General features: G+C 45.3%; 1 protein-coding gene across 1 annotated transcript; it reads left to right on the forward strand.

Moving 5' to 3' along the window:
* Positions 1-7,184: 7,184 nt before the first annotated feature.
* On the forward strand, positions 7,185-16,014 carry LOC148685437 (uncharacterized). Its single transcript, XM_088671341.1, has 4 exons — positions 7,185-7,233; positions 8,622-8,738; positions 13,581-13,718; positions 15,664-16,014. The coding sequence occupies exons 1-4, from the start codon at positions 7,185-7,187 to the stop codon at positions 15,867-15,869; spliced, it is 510 nt and encodes a 169-aa protein (XP_088527467.1). The 3' UTR covers positions 15,870-16,014.
* The last annotated feature ends 1,030 nt before the right edge of the window (positions 16,015-17,044 follow it).

The raw sequence follows: 17,044 nt of genomic DNA on the forward strand, positions 1-17,044 counted from the left end.
TGGGGACTAAAGCATGCAATTATTTCTCAAGCACCAACGAAGGTATTCTACTATATGTTTTGGGAAGCTGGTTGTTCTCTATGCATCTGGACACCAGTTCAGATATTGTAGCCAGATTTCGCATGATCCAAAATCCAAAGTCAAGGATTAAGGTTTTGTCTATCTTTGAAAATGGGTGGATGCCATTTTGAATCATGGTAGGGGACTGAACCTTTCAAAACTGCACCATTATTATTATTATTATTATTATTATTATTATTATTATTATTATTATTATTATTATTTTATTTCTTAGCAGTCTCAAGGAATGCTGGGTATGAGGATCCTAGTTGATTCTAAGCACAGACAAGACCACTGTTGATGCACCAGCCTCAGCAACAGCTTTAGATGCAGAAGGCACTGTTGTTTGAAAACAGCTTTATGTTTTAGTCACTAGATGGCAATATTGCCTTCATGATTAGTGATAGATGTCAGCACTGTTTCAAGGGTGGGGAACCTCTGGTCCACAAGCTTACTTAGCCCCACCAGGCATCTTTATTTGGCCTGTTGAGGCCATTTCAATTCAAAGTGTTGGTGCTGACCTTTAAAGCCCTAAACGGCCTCAGTCCAGCATACCTGAAGAAGCATCTCCGCCCTCATTGTTCTGCCCGGACACTGAGGTCCAGCTCCGAGGGCCTTCTGGCGGTTCCCTCACTGCAAGAAGCCAAGTTACAGGGAACCAGGCAGAGGGCCTTCTCGGGAGTGGCACCCGCCCTGTGGAACGCCCTCCCACCAGATGTCAAAGAGAAAAACAACTACCAGACTTTTAGAAGACATCTGAAGGCAGCCCTGTTTAGGGAAGCTTTTAATGTGTAATAGATTATTGCATTTTAATGTTCTGTTCTGTTGGAAGCCGCCCAGATAGGTGGGGGTATAAATTATTATTATTATTATTATTATTATTATTATTATTATTATTATTATTATTATTCCACATCCACCTGCCCCACACGTCAAATGTGAGGCAGGCAAAAACCTGGCTCAACCGAAAGGGGGTCTGCAGGCACTGTGCATCTTGGTTTCAAGAAGTAAAGTCATTCATAAAGAAAGGCAAAATGTCAGATCTTCAGAAGATCCTTTCAAAGCACTGCTGTACAATGTAGCATTTTGAACAGGGCTTCTGAAGATCCCCTTGGCATAAAATGCCACCAGGTGCCATTGTGATGTCAGGTGAGTGACCCCACCCACCCGTTGAGCTTGGCCTATGATGGGAGGGGGAGCTCATGATCAGAACTGCCACCCAGTTCCCCACCCCTGCCTTATATTGACCAAAGCGGGAAAATAATAGTGTGCAGTAATACTAATACTAATACTACTACTACTAATAATAATATATTTATACCCCGCCCATCTGGCTGTGTTTCCCCAGCCACTCTGGGTGGCTCCCATTCAAATATTAAAAACACAATACAGCATTAAAAACTTCCCTAAACAGGGTTGCCTTCAGATGTCTTTTAAAAGTAAGATAGTTGCTTATTTCCTTGACATTTGATTGGGGGGGGGGGCGTTCCACAGGGCTGGCTCCACTACCGAGAAGGCCCTCTCTGCCTGGTTCCCTGTATGACTTTCCAACATTTAATATAACTCAATGTATTCAAGGCTTCCCCTGCAGAATTAAACACACTTCAGAAATGCATCGTGCCCTTGGTTTTAGGTCAAGTTTACTGAGGGGATGAATTGCTTCCTGCAATGAAAAGCCCCAAAGTGATTTATTACCACCTCTAAGAATGCAACAAAACCATGTAAGCATATTTTAAAACGCAGTCAGGTTAAAAGCACCTGAGAGTTTGACCTGCTCAAATGTCTGGGGAAATAATAACATCTTTGGTGACAAAACAGTGGTAAAGTTGACACCAGAAATGGAAGTTCTTGCAGAAAAGACCTGCTCTCTCATTACCATCCTCTAGCCATCCCTTGGAGGTGGCGCATGGAGAAGACTCAGATGACAATCCCAGGGTATAGGCCGGTTCACATGGGGGTGAAATATCTCATAATTTTTGGCACTTTTGTGGTGCTTGCAAATGATGGGTCACAGATGCTCCAAGCTTGACTCCAGTGGTGGTTGGTACCCATTGGGACTCGTGGTTTGGTAGGCAGGGACCAATGGTGGAGTCACCCTCTGACTGGTTATAAGAAAACAAGCGCAAGTGGGGACGAGCTGAAAGCAGGCTGACGTTTGTTCTCCGTGCCCCATTCACTCCAATGCACCAGCCTTTGTTCCCAAAGCCTGCAGAACCAGCTTGAGATGGACCAGCAGCAGAGTGGACCTCTCTGTCCCCCGCCGTTCCCTTTTCCCTCATCATGAAAACAAAAGGGGGGCTCTCACTTTAAGAAACGTGGAATCTTAGGAGCCTTTGTGACAGTTGCTGCAGTTTGCTAGGCATGAGTTTCAAACACCAAGAGTTCCATTCCATCAGGATGAAGGCATCCATCTCAAGGTGAATTTAGATGGCTCTTGAGTGGGTCAGGGAGACTTCACACTGCTTTGATCTAAGTCTGCGGCCTGTATGACATGCCACCAAAGAGCAAGGTAGGTTTCCCTCACCCCTTTGCTTCCTTAGGCTTTTAAAAAATTCCCTCTGAGTCAAACCCACCTGCCAATCAGCTGATGGCATTCCAATGGTCAGGCAACAAGAGGTGATGAGTAGGGCATGCCAGGGTTCAATTTTGCACCTGTTCCCCACAGGGAATGGGCATGCACATAGGCAGAGCAGCAGGATTTGACCCACCCCCTCCTGGATGCTCCTTCACCCATGGGTTCCTTTTGGAGAATGCACGGGCAAAGCAAGGTCCTGCAGGGAGCAGGATGTAAGTCTCCGCTCCTCGGCTGATGAGCAGAGACTCCAATCCTGCTGGGTGCTGCTTTGAAAGGTCTGCAAAAGGGCTGTTTGAAAGCCCTTCTGTACACAGTCCTGTATGGCTCTTTCAACCTTTGGTTTTGCGGAGGCTTAAAGAGCAGCTTAGGGCTGTTTGCCGAAGGCCTTCCAAATAGCCCAATGCTGCACTATATAAAATTTTAGTAAAATTTCCAAACTTTTTCACAATAACCTTGTTTCATAAGTGGACTTCCCACCCCCACATACACAATGTTTTTACTCAAAACTTTTCTACTGCATTGTATCTTTATCTGCCACAACAAATTATTACAATTATTTTTCCATTTTTCTTCTGCTTTTATCTCAAATCCTGCCCGCAATTTCATTTGACTGTAACATTTTAAAAAAACAATCTAATTCTTCATTCTTCTATTAAAACACCATCATTTTGATCTCTTCGTTTTGCTGTCTGCTTTGCCATTTCTGAATAGTCCATTACTTTCAAAATTCACTCCTTCATTGGAATCTTCTCTTCTTTCCAGTTCTGTGCACATAATATTCTAGCTGCTGCTGCTGTCACATACATAAATAGTTTCGTCATCCATGTTTATTCTATCTATAAGAAAACCTTCTGGTCTTTGGGGAATAGCCCATTTAAACATTTTCTTCATAATATATCATTTCTAAAAAAAACTTTAGCTTTTTTTTTTTACATGTCCACCACATAGGGACGCAATGCTGTACTTTCAAGTCTCACTGACAATCAAGAAGCATCATCACCTAACATCATAGAGACATCACATTATAGACAGGTGGTGGCCTCAACCATCAGTCAATTTTAGCCTGCCAGGAGTGGGAGGAAAAGGATCTGGCCTGCCGGACAGGAAAGGTTCCTTTTTGTACTCCCATGAGAGTGTGTGGCCAACACCATCTAGAGAACAATTCCCATTCCTGTGGTAGTGCCTCAGGGTACCATATGATGCCAATTCGTCTGACTCCTGGAATAAGGGTAAGAATGGCTCCTTGGCTAGCACCAAGTACCTCTTGTGAACTGTGGGCTCAGGGCCGGTGCATCCATTTAGGCGGACTAGGCGGTCGCCTAGGGCGCAAAGATGGAGGGGGCGCTGGCCATCCTGCCCCACAAAACCCCTGCGCCACCGCCTCCCTCCCAAAGCGCGCGCTCGCGCTCCTCCCGCTTATGGAGGGGACGCTGTGAGCTCCTCAACGGCTGCAGAGAGCGAGCAAGCAGTGGCGGTGGCAGCAGCAGCAGAGCCCATAGCTGAAGCCTACAGCTATGGGCGCTGCCGCCGCCGCTGCTCGCTCGCTGCAGCCGCTGAGGAGCTCACAGCGCTCCTTCCACAGGCGGAGGGCGGTGAACTCTCCTTTTGGCTTGTGGCGTTGTGCGTGGGTCATGACACATGCGTCATGATGCGCGACACATACGTCATGACCCATGTGCCGGGGGGCGCCAGAAAGCGATTTTGCCTAGGGCGCAAAAAGCCCTAGCACTCGCCCTGTGTGGGCTATCACCATCAAAGGCAGCCTCAGATTCTGTCAAGCGATGGCATGTGGTAGTTTTTGTGAAGTGTTACAATATAGAGGCCACCTTGGATTTTCAAGCAGCTGACTGTATGTTCCAGGAGCAGACCTCAATGTGGCTTTCTCCACCATATTCCAAAGTTTCTTCAAATTTTTTTATTCATTTTATAATAACACACATAATAAACACTAAATATACCACAATACAACTGAAAATTTTTAATACATCATAACTTTACCCATTTTCAGTAAACTAACATTTACCATAAATTCCTGATATTTAAAAACTTACATATATCTTATTTCTATCGAAACTACCTTAACTTCTAACCCTACAGCCTAAATATACTTCCAAAGATATCCTATAATTCAAATATTACTTTATTTTTTCAAATGCAATTTAAACTTCTTCCAATCTTCTTCCACCGTCTCCTCTCTCTGGTCACGAAGTCTCCCAGTCAGTTCGGCTAGTTCCATAAAGTCCATCATCTTCAATTGCCATTCTTCAATAGTTAGTAATTCTTGTTTCTTCCAATAAGACTCAAATCCTAGACTTTAAGAAAGCCGACTTCAGAAAACTTAGGGAAGCGCTGGGTGAGATCCCATGGACAGAAATACTAAAAGGGAAGGGAGTTCATGATGGTTGGGAGTTTGTTAAAAGAGAGATATTAAAAGCACAACTTCAGGCAATACCAATGAGACGGAAACATGGAAGGTGCCTAAAGAAGCCAGGGTGGCTATCTAAAGAACTTTTAACTGAGTTAAGATTTAAAAGGGATATGTACAAAAAATGGAAAAGGGGGGAAATCACCAGAGAGGAATTCAAACATATAGCCAGCACATGTAGAGACAAAGTCAGAAAAGCTAAAGCACAGGATGAACTCAGGCTCGCCAGAGAGGTTAAAAGCAACAAAAGGGGCTTTTATGGGTATGTCCGTAGCAAAAGGAAGAACAAGGAAACAGTGGGGTCACTTAGAGGAGAAGATTGTGAAATGCAAACAGGGGACAGGGAAAGGGCAGAACTCCTCAATGCCTTCTTTGCCTCAGTCTTCTCCAAAAAAGAAAACAATGCCCGACCTGAATAATATGGAGCTGATCATTCAGCATGGGAAACACAGCCCAGAATAAGTAAGGAGGTAGTACAAGAATACTTGGCTAGTTTAGATGTATTCAAGTCTCCAGGGCCAGATGAACTACATCCAAGAGTATTAAAAGAACTGGCAGAGGTGATTTCAGAACCACTGGCAATAATCTTTGAAAATTCCTGGAGAACAGGCGAAGTTCCAGCAGACTGGAGGAGGGCAAATGTTGTTCCTATTTTCAAAAAGGGGAAAAGAGAGGACCCAAACAATTACCACCCAGTCAGCCTGGCATCAATACCAGGAAAGATTCTGCTCTGGTCAGACCTCACCTGGAGTACTGTGTCCAGTTCTGGGCACCACAGTTCAAGAAGGATACTGACAAGCTGGAACGTGTCCAGAAGAGGGCAACCAAAATGGTCAAAGGCCTGGAAACGATGCCTTATGAGGAACGGCTAAGGGAGCTGGGTATGTTTAGCCTGGAGAAGAGAAGGTTAAGGGGTGATATGATAGCCATGTTCAAATATATAAAAGGATGTCATATAGAGGAGGGAGAAAGGTTGTTTTCTGCTGCTCCAGAGAAGCGGACACAGAGCAATGGATTCAAACTTCAAGAAAGAAGATTCCACCTAAACATTAGGAAGAACTTCCTGACAGTAAGAGCTGTTCGGCAGTGGAATTTGCTACCAAGGAGTGTGGTGGAGTCTCCTTCTTTGGAGGTCTTTAAGCAGAGGCTTGACAGCCATATGTCAGGAATGCTTTGATGGTGTTTCCTGCTTGGCAGGGGGTTGGACTGGATGGCCCTTGTGGTCTCTTCCAACTCTATGATTCTATGATTCTTTGCTAATAGTATACTCGCTGCTGTTGTGACATACATAAAAAAGTAACATCTTTTTTGGGTATTTCATCCCCTACTATACCAAGTAAAAAGGCTTCGGGTTTCTTAATAAATGTGTTTTTCAACACTTTTTTCAATTCATTATAAATCTTTTCCCAGAAGTCTTTTACTTTGGGGCACGTCCACCACATGTGGTAAAAGGATCCTTCTTTTCCCTTACATTCCCAGCATTTATTATCATATGTATGATGCATTTTAGCTAACTTAACAGGTGTTAAATACCATCTGTACATCATTTTCATCATATTTTCTCTCACTACATTACACGCTGTAAACTGAATTCCCTTTTTCCACATCCTCTCCCAATCCACCATCATGATATTGTGCCCCACACATATTCCAACGGTTTCTTGGAGTGGAGCTCACCGTTAGGAGGGGCAGTCCAAGAGCTTTTATTTTCTCCTAGGGGCGAGAGCAGGAGCAATAGCTGTTGGCTGTCTGGTTATCATTCCTTTGCAATACTGCGGATCTAGAATTCCAGGGCATGGTTGGTGGATAGAAAGGAGAAATGGTGGCCACAATAAATTAAGAAATGGTGGAAAATATTATTGGAGAATAAATGAGGGTATGGTTGAGAAAAAGTCCTGAGAAATTTTGACTAGAGAACATTTTGCTGAAGTTGAATGCTTGTATCAGAATCCTAGCAATTCTCATTTATTTCCTCCACCCATCTGCCCTAACCATTAACAAGGATTTATGTGAGCTATGTGCAATTGCACTTTGAATAAAGCTTCCCTCTGGATGCCATTGCAGGCCCATTGAAACATCGGAGGAGGAGTGTCTGTACTTGCTATACCAACCACAACCACCATCATGCAGACTCTTCTGAAACTGAGCCTCTTTTTGGCACTGGTAACATCAGGTAAGGAGGTGCTGCAGATAGATTAAAAAGGAAGGGGAGATACCAAGTGAGCATTTGCGGGGTGGGTGTTCCCAGTTCTCTCCACCATCCAAGGCAGTTGGGATCTCCTGACGATGTCTTTGTGTGTGTGGATGGGAGTGTGTGATGATTCAGGCTGGGTTCCAGCCAGCGTGTGGTGGGTGGAGAATAGAGTTCTTAAAACAAAATAACTCTTAGAACAGGGGTTTGACGCTGACTCTCAGTTAAAAGCAAATGAAGCAGAAGAGAAACGTCTTCTGCAGCAGATGTGGTCTTCATACTATGACTTCTACTATTCACTTAGCAAGCATATAACGCAAAAGGAATTAGGTTAAACACGATATTTTATTAGGCAGGTAATTGTGGAGATTGGGGGGTAAGAGAGCAAGGAAGACACCAAGGGTCCATTTGCACTACATGTTTAAAGCACCATCTTATTGGATCAAATAGTTGTGGGAACTGCTGTTTGTTAAGGGTGCAGACAGTTCTTAGGAGAACACCCTCTCACATTCCCCTCACAGAGCTAGCGTACATTTTGTGGGGTAGTTTAACAACCAACCCCTCTTCTGAAAACCCTGTAAGAAAGTAAGTGAGCTAAAAATTGGCCACATCTTTAGTAGCTGCAACAGGGTGGCTAACACACAGCCTTATTGAACCCCCTGACTTTTTGCACCTCCAAATCCCCTCCCCCAAAATTGTATTTTTAAATAAAAAAATAACTTTCAAAACCCTTATTGATCATTACTGTGGTTCGACTGCTATGATGGCAAAATGTTTTTCATTCCCCCCTCCAATTTTCCCCTTGAAAACATTTAAAAAACAAACAAAAGAACCAAACAATTATCCTGGCTGCTCCTGTATGTCCCTCGCTGTGCTGCGATGCCAAAAGCCCCCCCCCCTAGAAGCAGCACCCATATGGAGTCCAGCAGTAGGAATTGGGTTGCTCAGACTGCTCTGTTTGGGGCAATGGCCTCAACACAGAGGCAACGTATCACAGCTCCCTTGGACAGCTCCCTTGATGTATCTTGGACAGCTCCATGAAGGGCTCAGGCTGGAGAGTCTATTCAGGTGGCATCTTCAGACCGAGCATCAAATAAGAACTGTAGCTCTATCTTTACATTACTAGCTCTGCTTTCCACAAGAGGAGGAGCCTCTGCATTTAACAGGACCTAGCCTGCTTTAGCAGTCATAGACTGACAGAGCACACATGACTGACAAGAGGACCAGATGGCATTGCTGCCTTCCTGAACTCTTGCTCTCCAGCTCTTCTCCCGCACTCAGTACGACAATCTGATTAGCAAGGATTAATGCTTAATGATTGGATGAAACATGAATTCATTATGTTTTATTTCCCCCTCTTCCTCTCCCAGGGGCTTCTCTGGAGTGTGAAACATGTAATGGCGAGGGAACCACTTGTACTGGTCCGAAGAGGCTGTGTCAAGGGCGTGAGGAGACCTGCATCATCATCCTGACTGAAAGCACCGTAGGTGGGTGGGAGAGACCATAAGTCAGATCAGTGGCAAGTCCATGGATAACTATCCAATGTGTAGATGACACAGTGGGCTTAGGAGCTCAGCACCAGCTGGGATGGGGTGGTGTTTTTGCCCTGCTTCATGTTACTTTCTGCAGTCACCCAAAGGAACAAGATATGGTGCCCTCAATTTGGTTTGAACCAAAGTGGATACATGAGTCATAGGATCTTGGGACCATAGAATTGTAGAGTGGGAAGGTACCCCCCCCGGGTCATCTTGTCCAACCCCCTGCAATACAGGAATCACAGCTAAAGAATCCTGGACAATTGGCCATCCAGTTATGTTTCAAGAGACCTGATGAATGTGAACCCACCACTTTCCCAGGTAGTCTGTTCCACTGCTGAACAGCTCTTACCACCAGAAAGTTATCCCTAATGTTTAGTCCTGCCCTCTAGAACAGCAGGAAACAAGCTTGCCCCATCTTCTGTGTGGTATTTGAAGATGGCAAACGAGTTTGATTAGTTCTTGCATTTTACTCTCCCCCATTTCTTCATTATTTTTCAAATCTATTCAACTAGAACCAGGGCCTTCTCAACACTGGCCTTGACCTGGTGGAATGCTCTGTCTCCTGAGACCAGGGCCCTGTGGGACCTGATTTCTTTCCGCAGAGCCTGTAAGACAGAGTTGTTCTGCCTGACATTTGGCCTGAAGCCAACCTGATCCCCTCCCCCATTTTCCTTTTCCCTGCGGATGAGGCTGCATTTTAATTTTAATTTTAACTTTAATTTTAATGTTTATTTAATTTTGTTCTTAGGTTGTAATTCAGTCAGCTGTTTTATATCCGGTGTTAGCCGCCCTGAGCCCGGCCTTGACTGGGAAGGGTGGGGTATAAATAACATTTATTATTATTATTATTATTATTATTATTATTATTATTATTTATAAGAATACAGCATGCCACTTATTCATGGCGGAGATATGGCTCACAACCACAGTACATAAAAACATACAATAAAAACCATATGTAAAAGTTTAAAAATAGTAATCGGGTTATTGTGGAAATATGCATTCTTAATTGCCTGCATGAGGCTGATGGAATAGAAAAGTTTGCAAGCAGACTTTGAAACAAAAGGTGCCCTGCTGAATTTCTGTTGGCAGAACATTCCACAGGACTGGACCAGCCACACTCCTGCCTTGCTCCTACCCTAGGTCTTTGTAATATTCATCTTCAAGACAAGCACACCGTATTTGTTTTTCTAAAAACTATACACTGCAAAGCTGTTTACTAAAAGAATGAAAGAATACAATTATAGGTAAAAACAAAGCAACTGTTTAAGACATTAAAAAAAAATTAAAAACAGCAATTAACTAAATAATAATAAAACATCAATCTGTATACCTGGGTAGGCTTTCTTAAATAAAAATGCTTTTCAGCATGTGTGGAAAGAGTACAGTGAGTACAGGTGCTTACCTGATATCAATAAGCAGGGAATTCCAAAGGGCCGGGTGCCATACTAAAAGATCGGTTTCTTACAAATGCAGGACAGGCATTATGTGGCATTTGTAACAGAACCAGTTCCACTGATCAAAGGGGTCGAGTGGGCACATGTGGAGCAAGGCAATCATAGACTCTTAGAGTTGGAGGGGACCCAAAGGGTCATCTAGACCAGGCACGTCCAACTCCCAATAGACTGTGATCTACTTACAGTATAAAAAAACTGGCAGTGATCTACCTGTTATCATTGGATGGACCAAAGATCTTGAGCTTTTTTTTTTAAGAAGCCAAAGTTGTTGAGCCTATGGCATTTTGTAAAGGCAAAGTTGTAGAGCTTTATATATATATGTAAAGGCAAACTTGTTCAGCTATTTTTAGGAAGCCAAAGTTGTTGAGGTTTTTTTTGGGGGGGGGAGATCACTGAGGGGCCAGAGATCTACCAGGAACACCCCATGATCTACCAGTAGATCACAGGGACATGCCTGATCTAGACCAACCCCTTGCAATGCAGGAATTTCAGCTAAAGCATCCATGACAGATGGCCATCCAACCTTTTTTTAAAAACCTCCAAGGAAGGAGAGTCCACCACCTCTCGTGGGAGTCTATTTCACTGCTGAACAGCTCTTACTGTCAGGAAGTTTTTCCAAATGTTTAGTCAGAAACTCCTTTCTTGCAACTCAAGGCCATTGGTTTGAGTCCTACCATCCAGAGCAGGAGAAAATCCCTCTTCCCTGTGACAGCACAGCCCTTCAGATATTTGAAGACGGCTATCATATCTCCTCTCAGTCTCCTCTTTTCCATGCTAAACATACCCAGATCCTTCAAGCATTCCTCGTAAGGCTTAGTTTCCAGACCCTTGATCATTTTGGTCTCCCTCCTCTGCACACATTCTAGCTTGTCAACATCCTTCTTGAATTGTGGTGCTCAGAATTGGACACAGTGGTCTGACCAAGGCAGAACAGAGCGGTACTATTACTTCCCTTGATCTGGACACTATACTTCTGTTGATGCGGACAAACTGATTTCAAGTTGCCAAGGCCTTTGTACATTCATAGTAATACCTTGAACTTGGCCTGGTAGCAAATCACCAACCAGCGCAGATCTCTGAGCACAGCTGTCACATGCAGACAATGGTGAACCTTTTGACTGGTGACTAAATAAACCTCTTTGTCTCTCCTTTCCCTGCCCTCCTGCTTAGATGGACCATCAGTGACAAAAATAGAGAAAAGGTGTTCAACCATGTTTCAGTGCTCCATGCCTCCGCTTTACTTCACTTTGGGGGGTGGAAGAAGAGTACGCGAAAGCTGGGTCTGCTGCATTGACAACTGCGATACAGTTGTACCCGTCTGTAGGTATACAGTGCTATACCCACTTCCTGTTTCCCTTCCTTCACCATTTCCTTTCAATCACCCTCCAGAGCCCACTTCCTTCTTCCATAGCTTCATGCAATATGCCACCTGCATATTGCCATCTGCAAACTGTAATCGGGCTCCTCCACGCTTACCTTTTGCCCTGAATGTTCTAGGCACAGCCCCACAGTTTAAAGCTCTGTGTCTAGGCCTATACCCAGAAATGCAGCACAAAAGGAAGTCTGGATGAGCCCTGCATTTCTAAAAGCCAGCTGCCCTGAACCCCTGGCCTACCCGACAGCAAGTCAGTATGTCAAGTCTAAAGTCCAAAGTCTGAGGCTCAAGCCACACAACCAAATTCAAAGGTCAGGAAATGCAGTCCGGGATCCACCCAAGTAGCTAAGTCTGAAGTCCAGCAGTCAGGATACTGTGAGGCAGGGTCAAACCCAGGCACCCCCAAACTGCGGCCCTCCAGATGTATTGGCCTACAACTCCCATGATCCCTAGCTAACAGGACCAGTGGTCGGGGAAGATGGGAATTGTAGTCCAAAACATCTGGAGGGCCGAAGTTTGGGGATGCCTGGTCAAACCCAAAGCGCACTCGCATAGAATTCCAAGGGGCATCCAAGCCAAGGACCATCGACATGGGCAGTTGAGCAGGCACAGCACCTCAGCCCTGCTTCTCTTTTGGACTTTGCATGCTGACTGCAGCCTCTGGGCTTGACAAGGCATGTGGCCCTCACCTGTTCCTACTCCAGCTGAGGAATCAAATCCTCCATAGCTAGCAAGCCCCATCTCACCAGCTAGGGAGTTGGACTGTGGGCCCTTGCCTGCCTCAGCCTCTTGGAGCGCCCTCCTACTGTTCCCTACCCTGTTTCTCATATTTTAAGACATTCCCATAAAATAAGCCATAGCAGGATTTTTAAGCATTCAAGGAATATAAGCCATACCCCAAAAATAAGACATAGTGATAGGCACAGCAGCAATGCCGGCCGCAGCAGGAGGAGGAGGAAAAAAATAAGACATCCCTTGAAAGTAAGCCATAGTGTGTTTTTTTGAGGAAAAAATAAATATAAGACATGTCTTATAATATGAGAAACACGGTATGCCATGGGGATCCTCTTCCTTCTCCTCCTCCTCCCTGTGGTCCTGCCAGTTCATGATATCAGCCTTCCCCAGCCTGGTGTCCTCCTGATATTGTATGACTACGAGTCCCCTCATCCTTGACCATTGGCCATGTTTGGCTGCTGTGTTTGTGTTTCTCTGTGTTTAATGCTGTTGCTTTGACTCTGAGTGGCTATTCCCCGCTGTGAACAGGCACTTGCAGCCAAGGCAGAATTGAACCCTACCCTTTCTCCCATCAGCTGGAAAACTATGCCAGCAGATTGGGAGGTGGGCATGGCTTGGAGGAAGTGGCCAAATTGGAACCCCTGGCCAACCAGTATTGGGTTCCCCACCCCTGACGCCAGCACTAGAAAACATTTTGGAACAAGACGGGACTGTGCAAAAGGCACAGGCGCCACTTGAGCTAGGATGGGATTAAGACTTAAAAACACGGCAGAGCACCTTGTACAAAGTGGTCAAGGGTGCCAACTCTAGGGGGCGGAAGGGACTTTGGCCCCCTCAATATTTGTGGGCAGGGGGCCGAACCCTCCACCCAAGTATAACCCTCTGTTGATGGGCAAGTGATCATGTGCCAGGGACGAGCAGAGCACGTGGAGGGTGATCTTTACTCTCCGTGCTTTCCAGGTCCTGCCACCAACAGGGTGCAACAGGGATCTCTGTAGGGGGCATGTAGTTCACACACCCCTGGATCGCGTGCCCAAGCAACAGCCCCCAACCACATGCATGATGTCATGCATATGTTGCCAAGTGACACCAGGGCCCCTCAATGTGGGGGGCAAGTTGGCGCCCCTGAAAGTGGTTGTGAGGATAAAACCTTTGTCTCTGTATTACCTCCTCCTCTGATGAGATGATGGCCAAATGCTTCCCCCTCCCCCGCCCTGCTTTCAGTAATACCAGTACAGACACGAGTCAACGGAATAATGTGTCCTGCCTGCCACGAATGGAAGGATTCATGCAAGACAGAGATGACCAATTGCACTGGAATGGAAACGAGCTGCTTTACAATTGTCTCACATGTAGATACCAGTAAGTGGTTTCCTATGCAGTCATTCTGCTTCTCCTCTATGTGGTAGGTGGGATGATTTTCATGACGGGCATTTTGCTGGGTAGACAGAGCAAAGCCACCATGATCCCCTTGCCTGGATGCCTCCGGCTGGCTTATCTGAATGATTGCCTCTTCTATTACTATTATTACTACTACTACTACTGTTGTTAGTACCGTATTACAGTCACAAGTAGTAACTATTTTATTTGCTTAGCTATAAACCATAGCAAAGGGGGGGAAAGACATCCAGTGTCGAGCCACTGGTTTTACTGGTATGATTTTTCATACTTATACCCCAGCTTTCGTTGAAAGAGCTCAAGGTGGCGAACAATTCCCCTCTCCCCATTTCATTATCACAACATGCTAGGTCAGACAGCACATTTTCATAGCTGAGTTGGGACTTTAACCTGGCTCTCCCAGGTCCTAACCTGGCTCACTAAGCTCTGCACCAAACGGACTCCCTTTATAAACCTGCCTGGGCTTTGCAGATCTTTTTCAGAGGTCCTTATCCACCCACACCTGCAAGACATGGTGGCTATTATCTGAGAGGAGGCTTGGATGACATCAGTGTTCAGATTTTTGGTTGTGACTCGGCAACCTTTTCATTCTCCCAGTCCTTTGAGGGTCTCTTTGTCCTTGGGACAAATTCTTTTAGCTGTGTTTTTTTTAAACACAGTTTTAGAATGCATCTATGCTGCTGGTGGCGGACACGGGTGGCGCTGTGGGTTAAACCACAGAGCCTAAGGCTTGCCGATCAGAAGGTCAGCGGTTCGAATCCCTGCAACGGGGTGAGCTCCCATTGCTCGGTCCCTGCTCCTGCCAACCTAGCAGTTCGAAAGTACGTCAAAGTGCAAGTAGATAAATAGGTACCGTTACAGCGGGAAGGTAAACAGTCTTTCCGTGTGCTGCTATGGTTCGCAAGAAGCGGCTTAGTCATGCTGGCCACATGACCTGGAAGCTGTATGCCGGCTCCCTTGGCCAATAACACGAGATGAGCGCCGCAACCCCAGAGTCGGTCACGACTGGACCTAATGGTCAGGGGTCCCTTTTCCCTTTCCCTATGCTGCTGATGCTGGTTTCTATGCAGATTACTTTTAGCACACCGTATTGCTTTGTCTTGTTCCCCCTCCCCCCAAAAAACCATATTATATACATTTTTTTAAAAAATGCAAACAATCCACAGGACGTAGCTCTGGATACATGTCATTTATTTGTTAATTTCCAGAGTAGGCCCTGTGTTTGTCTTTTGCAGTAAAACCCACAAAGAAACTTATAGAATCTTTGAATACTTGCATATTTATTATCATACAAGCTTTCATGAACTGCAGCCCACTAAGGTTGCTACTGTTAATTACATGATTATTGCTTCTGCCTATTCTTTTCTGCCATAGGAGGCCAACAATATTTGAGCCTCCCCCCCCCCACGTTGCCATTTAAATGGTGCACCTGTGCCACATCTTGTGATTGATGATGTGGGGTGGGACTGTAGTTTCTTAAAGAGTTGTTTGGACGCCCCTATTCCCCTCACAGAACTACAGTCCCCAGAGTGGTTTAACAATCAATCTTTCTTCACAGGGAACTCTGGGAATTGTAGCCCCTGGGAGGGGAAACAGGGGTTTTTCCTAACACCTCTCAGCCCTTTTAACAAACTACAGCTCCCAGACTCCCTGGAGATGGGGGCTCTGTTTAAAGTGGTATCACAGGGCTTTAAATGTATGGCGGGAATGTGGTCTAGTTGGAAGCAACGCTTCATTTTCACAAGAGCTCTGGAAAGATTGGCCTGCCCGAGTGCCATTCCTCAGTGGCCAACTGGACTTTCAGTTAAAACGGAACCACTCCTCTCGAGTAGGCTGGGCGGAGTGGTTTGGGATACAGAGGCAAGTGTCAATGGTTCCCCTAGCAACCCATCTTGTCTCCCATGTGCAGATGGAACCCACATTGACCGGACCATGATGGGCTGCACTACAACGTACACCTGTGCGGCAATAGAAGCTGAAACCACAAAATTCCATCCCATGGCTGATGCTTCTGTCCAGAAGGCTGAATGCAGCACTCTCGGAAACGGAGTTCAATCTTCCGGCCCCCACCTGCCAATCTTTTCTGGGCTCCTGCTGCTGAAGATCATCTTGTGAAAGGGACCTGCATGGGATTCCATCTCCTCTGCATTCATTTATGCCTGTCTTTTATTCGCTCACCACTTTCTCTGAATGCAGTCTAGCCTTTCCAGGAGGAATTCTCTGTTTTCCTCAGTGAAAATAAACACCAGGCATAACAACAGTGACACGTGAAGGTGTGGTATTATTAACAATGACAATAATAGCACATAAACATTTCTTTCTAACTCAAAAGGTCCATAAACCACGGCAGAATAAGACAGCAGACAAGGCAACCCAAACTTTCCCAAAGGTGCAGAAATTGCAAGTAGGATCAGGATCCCTTAAGAGGGAATACATAAAATCAATGCATGTCCTTGAAGTCTAACCTAGACGTTGCCAGAGAATAGGCAGAAATTATGGGCTGTAATTCCCAGTGGGTACTGGTAAGGTTGGGGAAAGCTCTTCTCTAAAAACATGAAAAGCCACTAGATGGAGCGGTGGTGTAAAATCCAGTGCTCTTTAAAGGGCTTTAAAAGGCCATTCTCAGTCCAGCAAAGCTCGGTCACCCAGGATCCTTTTTCCCATTCACGGTGAGCTCCACTTGCCAACAAGCCTCCTCCCCTAACGCACTTTAATGGAGGGTGCTGTTGCAGTGACTCACCCCTCAGCAATGCTTTCCTGCGACCGAGTTTGATTATCATGGTTTTGTTGAATAAAAGTACAGTAATGGATTTCAGGAGGAAGCGAGAGGAAATTCAGAGCCCGCACATGAATCGATGGATTTTGGAGTTATGATGGCATGGGGCGCTTTAAAAGAAGAAGCCGCCATCATGGAGGCAGGCCAGATTGATGTAGAATTGCAGCAAAATGAATTTAAAGGCAGGCAGGCTGGTCCCAGTTTAAAGTGCCGATGGTGACCCTTATAAAGCCCTGAATTATTTGGAACCAGGGTAGTTGAAGGACCAACTCCATCTGTATTGCAGCAGCCCCTAAGCTGTGGAACCTGTTCCCCCCAGAGGCACAGCTCTCTCTCTCTCTCTCTCTCTCTCTCTCTCTCTCTCTCTCTCTCTCTCTCTCTCTCTCTCTCTGCCAGAATAGTGTTCCAAATTTCATTGCTTTACTCCCATGTTTTTCTGAGTTAATAGGACTGCAAATGGATTTTCTTCTTCCTGGAAGCAATTAGCCTGGAAATAGAGTAAATTTCCACTCTG

This window comes from Zootoca vivipara, chromosome 6 (genome assembly GCF_965207765.1).
Source record: "Zootoca vivipara chromosome 6, rZooViv2.hap1.1, whole genome shotgun sequence".
Taxonomy (NCBI): Eukaryota; Metazoa; Chordata; class Lepidosauria; order Squamata; family Lacertidae; genus Zootoca; species Zootoca vivipara.